At 40.0% G+C, this 8,719-nt stretch overlaps 1 protein-coding gene across 1 annotated transcript; it reads left to right on the forward strand.

The window, feature by feature from the left end:
- Positions 1–5,556: 5,556 nt before the first annotated feature.
- Positions 5,557–8,719, forward strand: ptafr (platelet-activating factor receptor). The gene is made up of 2 exons (XM_010797593.1): positions 5,557–5,686; positions 7,123–8,719. Exon 2 carries the CDS (start codon positions 7,135–7,137, stop codon positions 8,311–8,313), a length of 1,179 nt encoding a protein of 392 aa, XP_010795895.1. The 5' UTR covers positions 5,557–5,686; positions 7,123–7,134; the 3' UTR covers positions 8,314–8,719.

The following is an 8,719-nucleotide window of genomic DNA, read 5'->3' on the forward strand; positions in this document are numbered from 1 at the left end:
CCCATTAGATTTTTTGTTGGTTTTTGTGTGCACTGTAATGGTCATCAATAATCGAAGAACTGCAGGCTGACCACCAAAATAAATGCTGACTATTCTGCAAAGGTGCAAATGCCACAATTAAAGTTATGCTACTTTTATGTTGGTGAGGAATGCAAGTGGCATTGCTGTGATTATTGTTCTGTCTGGAATTTAAGGCAAGAATTCTCAGGGTTTGTTGTGAAGCAGCTTAAAAATTGTTTGCAACTGAGATAATGGGCCCATGTAAAACAACAATGCATCACAAAGAACTAAGTAAATTTGACTTGATATGGACCAAACATTATCCTTAAGATAATAAGGTCTCTGTTGCACAAAGTTATTCTACCTAGTTAATGATGATGAGTTTGTTCAGCTGTACACCTAATGTATTTTTTAAAACACATTATATATTACTTTTACGAGACATATTACCATGTTCTTCTGTTTCAGAATCAGAATGCCAGAATACCTTTACTCGTCCCACAGAGGGCAAATTTAAGTCATAACCTATGGTTATTTCCCACACTGGTTTTAACTGGTGCCACTGATAGTGTTAAATCCAAAGGCACTGTAGTCGTAAAGCGTGATAACTGTAACAGAAGTCTATTGTTTGATCTATGCATTGCAAAGTGATTATGGTGCGGCTGTAAACTCTTTATTGTCTTTCAGTTGCGCAACTATGGAAATAACTTGATTAAGATCACAAATGCCACCTAACTACCCACGCAGACTCTCTCTCTCTCTCTCTCTCTCTCTCTCTCTCTCTCTCTCTCTCTCTCACACACTCTCTCTCACACACACTCTCTCTCACTCACACACACCTACGTACCTACCGTACTACCGTACCGTACCTACTACCTACCTACTACCTACTACCTCTACTCTCTCTCTCTCTCTCTCTCTCTCTCTCTCTCTCTCTCTCTCTCTCTCTCTCTCTCTCTCTCTCTCTCGCGTAACACTGTTTTTTTTAAGCAGCAGATGAGGACATAAACACTATTATTGCTATTCAAAAGCAACATGAGCAGGAGGTTGGTTCTCACTGTGTAAAGTAAGTTATCAGTGAACAGGACCGTGTCTTGTGTGACTTAAACCGTCATGTAATTAAAATAGGTCTTTGTGGAGATTCCCACAGTCAAGCCTTTGTTTCCCCCCTCATTAACCGCCCCTCCCTCGTAAAAGGCCATATCACTCTCATCTTATTTCACATAATAAGCTGGAAGAGGTACAAATCATGTTACAGTGTTGCCATCACCAGGTGGGGAGAAGGCTAAAGATACCAAGTAATCAAAGATAATTATTAAACCCATGCAGAAGCAAACTAAAGGCATAACCAGGCATGCTCAGACACCTGAACGCCACAGCAGGAAAGCCAAGCACAGGTGTATGTTCATTTGTGTGCATACATATTTCTGTCTGTATGTCTTATAATGTGATTTAAAAGCAGCTTGAGAGAGAAACATGTTTTTGGTAACTTTAGAAAAAATGGTCTTATCTATCAGTTTCCAGGGCTAAGGTCTGAGCACTGTAAACATCAAACAACTATTGATCTATGAAGTAGCAAACCACAAAAAATCCATTAGGTTAAGAAAAAGTGGGATGACAGTAAGTAAAGACAGACATGGAAAATAACTATTTTTTATGAGGACATCTATCAGCTATGTTTCATCTTTCCTGAGAAGGTTGGCTCGTGCACAGACAAGTTTCTGTCATTCTAGGAATTTGCCTTAATACATAAAATATTATAAATGCAAATGCATAATACAGATTGTAATCTATTGCATGAGGAAAGTGGTGCGAGGAATGTCCTCTCCTGTAGCACATTCTGTGGTGCACACAGGATTCAGGAAGAGCAGCGTTCAAGCCAACATCCTTCCTAATCACTAACATCCTTCACCACCCAGCAACATTAAGTTGTTTATTCCAATAAACAGGCCTGGATGCACCAGCACAAATTATAATCAAATGAATACACGCATTGTCTTTCAAAAGGAAGCCCTGTTGTTTTGCATTTTTATTTCACATCTGAGGAATTTTATCTTATCCAGAGTGGCTTGCAGTTGCAACAGCAGACTAATCTCTAATAATCCGGCGTATATCACCAACATTACAAGCAGTCAATAGTACAGAGTGCAAGGATCAGGTCAATAGTCACCTGACAATACTCTTTTGACTAGAATAATAAGCATGTAAGAAAAACATTAGACCACAGTAGAAGGATTTAATGCTTCAATATGACTAAAGCTTTCCCTACTTTGTGTACTACTTTGTCTACTCTGCTTTACAGCGGAGATAAGGATTAATGTGCTTAATTCACTGTCCTCGCAGAGTGGGTTTTGGCAAGTATTCAAACAGATGTAACTCTGATGGATCAAAATGAGGGGCAGCTTGTCATGGAGGGAAACATGCGCTTATCTAATGTAATAACGCACTGACAACATTCTGCAACATTGTGTTAACTGACATCAATAACTTGGTGTGCAGACGGTATGTTCGAAGGGACAGCCTCACTAAAATGCTGCTCACTAAATGTACATCTAAATAATTTGAATCTTGACAGTCTTTTTAACTTCAATCAGTACTGGCTAACAGTTCTTCCTGATCTTGATGTTTGATCCTTTTATGTCTTCATTTGGAAATACACAGCATTTCCAATAAAAGAGAGAGCTCCAAATCCTTTGATATGCATACAAAAATCTTGTTTTAATGTCAGGTTCTATATCATGTTAAAGTACAGATGCCTCAGTCTGTCTGCTCACCCTCCCATGGCCCTCTGTTTCTCACTGCAGGGGGACATTCCTCAAACCTCAGCCTCTGGCATGCAATAAATCTGCCTGAGAGAGACCTACACTGACTGTACTGCCAAGAACCCTCTGCCAAACAAGACGAGCATCTGAACACTACCTATTTATCAGTTCTCAGCTTCTCTCTTTTCTACACAAGTGGCCTGAGTGTGCAGCCACGGCCTACCAATCTGTAAAACATCCCACAAGGGTGTTTCATGTCTGCCAGAGGCAAAGTGCCATGGATCAAGGTGAGGTGAAGGAGCAACTGTGAAAAGGTGTTAATGGGACAAGAGGAGCTCCACACAGGCAGCTCCCTCCCTTCCTGCCTCCCAGAGGAATGCATGACTCTGACTTTTGACTATATTGCCTTTCCAGGGTGATAGCTAGCTATCCCATTAAAATAAGGAAAGAAATTATGAGGTCCTGGCAACTTTCCCTCTCTTTGTCTCTGCACCTGGAGTGAAAGTACAGCCACTCCTCAGGAAGAAGGATTCCTTGGAATGACCTGTGCAGCAGTGCAGAACATCAGGGATCACCTGCATGGATCTGTATCTGATTATTTTACATTTTTCTCTGGGCCATTTAGAGGCCATATAGAGGATTATAATTGAGAAAAATAATCAGTTGGCATGCAGGCCAAAGCCAGACGCAGGTGTTCAGCTTATGGAAGATCTGTGAAGCGTTTCAGTACGGCCAGTGCAACAACATGGTATGCCTATATTTGATTTCAAGAGTTATTTAACATATACACTCTAAAATAATGCAAGCCTGTCTAAAAAAAGTAGGCTTCCCTTAAAAAAAATTACCTTCAAATGTGAGTTAATCAACAACTGTTAAGTCACACGAGCAAACATTAAAGTTACGTTTTCCCACCAGTTATATTTTCTCAGTTCTTTGTCATAATTCTCATCTCCTGGGGAATCCAATTATGTATCGGAAACTCTGTTAATGATAAAGTGAAGAGAGTTTAGAAACTGAAGTTGATACTAATCCTTATCCTGCATTGCATTGTTTTAATTTCTATCTGATGAAACAACCGCGACTCTATGTCTGAGAGTGGTGTCTGAATGAAAAATATGGACATGCATGCAGTAAAGGTCCTAAGGCCAGAATCAAACCCTGGACGCTGCGGTTTTAACCACTCGGCTACCAAGGCACTCAACATTCAGCTGTACATCCAACTCTATGTGACTTTCCGTGAGACTCAATGTTTGAAAATAAATAACCTGGATAAAGTAAGAGTTTTATAGTGTTGTTGATATATTTAAAAAACAATGACACATATTCAACACTGTTTGAACCAAACCACAACTCACATAAGCTGCTTTCAATGACCAAGACAAATCTCTCTTGCTTGCTGTGGAATCTTTTGTATCCACACCCAAACCACGAGCAGCAAGATGTATCGTGAAAAAAAATGTATGTATTTTTCCAGTGTAGTCTGAGCCAGTATATACCCAGCAATGGCACAATACGTCTGGCAGTCATGCAGGGCACAACCACCAAAAGGCTCTGCTCTCTTGTTCCTCCGCCAAGCCATAATAACAGCAATAAGGTTTGGGAGGCTCGTTAACCTTAATCTAGGAATTACACTGTGGCACCAGGGAGAGGAGGACGTGTTGTGTTGTGTGCTTCTACATAGGGGCCTGAATTAAACATTTACCACAGGGGGGACTCGGGGGTGGGGCTGCTGCTTTGAAGAGTGGGACTGGTAGTTCATGCAGCAGTGCCTCACCTGGGTTAAAGTCACTCAGTTTATTTTCCTCTTGTATTAGCCTCTTCCTCCCCCATCTGGTCAAAATGAATTACTGCACAATAGCCTCGACTTGTGATGAGCCAGAAATACACATAACACTATTTTATACAGATTCAGAAAAACCACACAATACATAGGCTATTTAGGTTTAAACCTAAACCAGCTAGGTATATTATATATTTATAGACATATAAACCTTTTGTCATACTACAATACGTACCCTGAAAAAATGTATGCCAACATCAGGAGGCATGGTGACACAACTAGAAATAAAAAAAATGCCCCTCCAATATACCTGATGGGCTACATATAACGAATGTAAACTCAGATTAAACATCATTTGGATCAAGACTATTTGATTAATTGTTATAGTTCAAGACTATTGGCCACAATCATGTTTCACTGTGGAGATGAAAAGTTCTGATCAATTACAGACTTTATTTAGTCAATGTTTAATGTTGGATCCTAAAAGAAAGTAAAACTTACAGTTGACCTCTTTGGTGGCAACTTGGGGCAACCAAAGTTAGTATTTTGATAAGTAACAATGTTGTGGTAATAGTTACTAATGGTTTTATTAAATCTTTCTTGATATTTTGTGATATTTTATTAAACTTTGGAATGAAATGGACTTAATCACCCGAATATTATTATTGTTTCTCTCCGCTAGTAACCCCTTAGCTAACAAGATATCAGGCTGAATTGTTATAATAACGTCAGTGATTAAATGTTTCTTAATAAATAAGAATGCACTGATGTTTCCCTTTGGTCTCGGGCAAGTTTCGCTTAATTTAAATCCGTCAGATTATTGGCAGTGTCTCCACTTTCCCAGGGAAAATAAAACAGATTTTTATGGACGAGGAAATGAAGACTAACTATAAAACTCCAAGATTGCTCCAAGTGGGCGTCTTGCTTCGTTTTAGAAGTCGGTAACACGAGGTTAACGCCTGTTGCACCATGAGGGGCTTTTCCAAAAAAGACCGAAAGACGGTGACACTTCCTTCGTAATGAACTTTGAAGCACAACTTCATCACGCCCATATACAGGCACTCAACTGTAAACGAGTATATAGCTGCTGAGGCATTCGCAGTGACCACTTCCTGGGATAAATAAGAGGAGAAGAAGCATTCTGGTAAGTAGACTGTCTTTTTAAGTATTTTTCCTAGAAACAAACAAACAGTAGGATATGAGACATTAGGGGAGGTAGATCAAACCTTTTTAAACTGTAAAACTAATTTGGACTAGAACTGAGCTGTGTCTGAAGGTTGAAGTGAAATCTCACAAAATCTACCACTAAAACAAAAACGTACTTTTATTGTTTTGACACACCTTACATGTTTTTTTTGTTGTTGCTGAAAACATGTGACAAAACGGCTTAGTATTGTGCAATACAATTTAACACAAGACTGCAGCCAACAAAATTACCTATACTCAGGGCCCCCGGGCTGCCATTTGCCCATCCCTGGTTTAGATAGTTCACTTTAGTCTAAGTTGTCTTGTGGATCTTTTGACACACTTTACAAGGTAAGGTTATATTGTCCCTTTTTTGTTGTTGCTGAAAACAATATTGACAAAACGGCTTAGTATTATTATGCAATACAATTTAACAAAAGAAGGCAGCCTACAAAATGACCTATACTCAGGGCCCCCGGGCCGCCATTTACCCATCCCTGGTTTAGATAGTTCACTTTATTCTAAGTTGTCTCAGTGGGTCTCAAACGTTTTGATCACAATTTATATAAACAAATATTTCCAAGGCACACCTTTATAATTATTAGGATAAATAAAAACAGGTTTGAAATCATTCCTATGTATACTATAGGACAGTAAATCAAAAATATCGTTTAGAACTGGAGATATAAAATATATGCATTAATAAATAAATGTTATCTGGTAAAATAAGATATAAATGAACCACAAAAATAAAATAAGTTAGCCTACATTTATTTGTTATTGGCTATGGTAGGTTATTGAATATGTTCACATACTTATTTGATTATTAAAATGCAAACCGATCTTTTTCATATGGGTGTTTAGAGTTGTACCCCCTAGTCTCTAGTAATTGGGTGCTCAAAGTGCACCAGATTGAAGCATTTTACTTTAAAATGTTCAAATCTACCAGGAGCAGACCCCCTAGAGGATGTGACGTCCACCCCCCAATTGAAACATGTTCATACAATACTAAATACATTTGAAGCCTTTTTATATAAGCTGTCCACCATGTCAATACGTTGCTCTTTTTTTTAGTGTATTGGTCTTTTGTAGAGGTTTTTCATTATCAGCTAAAATCTTGCCTAGGGCAGCAAATTAGTAAGAACCGGCCCTGGTGTCATCCCCACAGCACCAACCATTTGAAACATGTTCCCAAGGCTATGCCTATACTTGTTTCAACACTTCTCCAAAACTAGTTTTAACCAATACAGTTGGTCTTTATTTTGTATAAGACTTAGTTTTAGCTAGGTGTACCAAATAAACTGGCAACTAAGTGTACATTTTCTGACAAAAAAACCCATCAGAATGCTTTATGTTGTGATAGGACATAACTATAGTGTGTTTTGTTTCCCACAGACGCACAGAGAGATGGCCTTCTTATCTGCTGAAAAAGTTGCCGTAACAGGGACCTCTGGTCTGGGCTCTTCGGCGGGTAACAGCTCATTCTTCCTTGACTCTGAGTTTCGTTACATCCTGTTCCCAGTTGCATATGGCATCATCTTCATCCTGGGCCTCATTGCCAACCTCTACGTGCTGTTTGTCCTGCGATGCCTTCGCCAAGCCAAGGCCATGGGTGAAATCCGCATCTACATGACAAACCTGACCATTGCTGATCTCCTTTTCGTCTGTGCACTTCCCTTTTGGATTGGATATTACAGTCGGTCTGGTCACTGGATTTACACAGACTTCATGTGCCGGCTGACTGGCTCGTTGTTCTTCATCAACACCTACTGCTCCATCCTCTTCCTCGGGGCCATCAGTGTCAACCGATACTGGGCAGTGACCCGGCCTCTAGATGCGGCCTCTTCTGACCACAGACGACGTGGGATCATCGTGTGCGTTGTCATCTGGGCATTGACCATTGCCATGGCTATTCCTTTCCTGGCTTCTCCAGGGACCCAAACGGATGAGAATAACGTCACTCGCTGTTTCGAGGGGTACCAGAATGAAACAGATTTTCAGAAGAGAACAGTTGCAGTCATTCATTTTGCAATAATTGGAATGTTTTTTGTTGTCTTTTTTCTGATCGTGGTGTGTAATTTTCTTATTGCTCGAGCGCTACTTTCTCAAGGTCCTCCTCAGTCAGAGTTGCGATCAACGATCATATCGAAAAAGTCCACCATGACCATGTCTGCCTCAACTAAAAGGCCCAGAGGGGTGAAACGGAGAGCTCTGCAGATGTTGTTAGCAGTTGTGGGAGTGTTTGTTTTCAGCTTCCTGCCCCATCATGTAGTTCAAGGATTCTGGACACTTGCAGTCTTGCAGATCTCTAAGGGCTGGGGACACGTAGAGTGGAACCAGAAAACTCTTCAGGTGCTCAATGACGCCCATCAGATCACTTTGCTTCTTATGGGCCTCAACTGCATTTTGGATCCTGTAGTCTATTATTTTGCTACAAGAAGGTTTAGAGGGTTCATCATGGCCCATATGAAGAAGATGATAAAGGGAGAGGGCTGCTCTCAGACGACCACCTCACTGATCTCCATGGACAGCAAACATCAGGACCAGAGACTTAATAGCGAGCAGCAACAGCCCGAAATGGATTGATTAAAACGTGTTATGTATTTTTACGAAGATGTAGATATCTCCTACTTGTTTTAAATACTTTCAGGAACCCCAATTATTCATGATTTCAAAACATACAGTGTTTTTTTGCATCTCTGGATCAATAAGCAATTTTACGTTGTATGTAATTCAGTGTTGGTGGTTTGGTTGCACACCCTTAAGTATTGAATGTTTTCTCACAAACATTATCTTGACGTTTTATTCACACAGGCTGTGGTCTGAATTTCACAAGTTCTACCGCTCTTCCTGTGTAGAATAAAACTGCGAAAGCAGAAGTTTTGCAAGCAGAAGTACAGTGGGGCTAAAAAATAATTTGTCAGCCACCAATTGTGCAAGTTCTCCCACTTAAAAAGATGAGAGAGGCCTGTAATTTTCATCCTAGGTACAC

This window comes from Notothenia coriiceps, unplaced genomic scaffold, assembly GCF_000735185.1.
Source record: "Notothenia coriiceps isolate Sejong01 unplaced genomic scaffold, NC01 NC01_scaffold00038201, whole genome shotgun sequence".
In the NCBI taxonomy this organism is placed as follows: Eukaryota; Metazoa; Chordata; class Actinopteri; order Perciformes; family Nototheniidae; genus Notothenia; species Notothenia coriiceps.

Bases quoted from the DNA above. Each gene is read 5' to 3' on its own strand.
- ptafr (XM_010797593.1), top strand. From the start codon at position 7,135: ATGGCCTTCTTATCTGCTGAAAAAGTTGCCGTAACAGGGACCTCTGGT.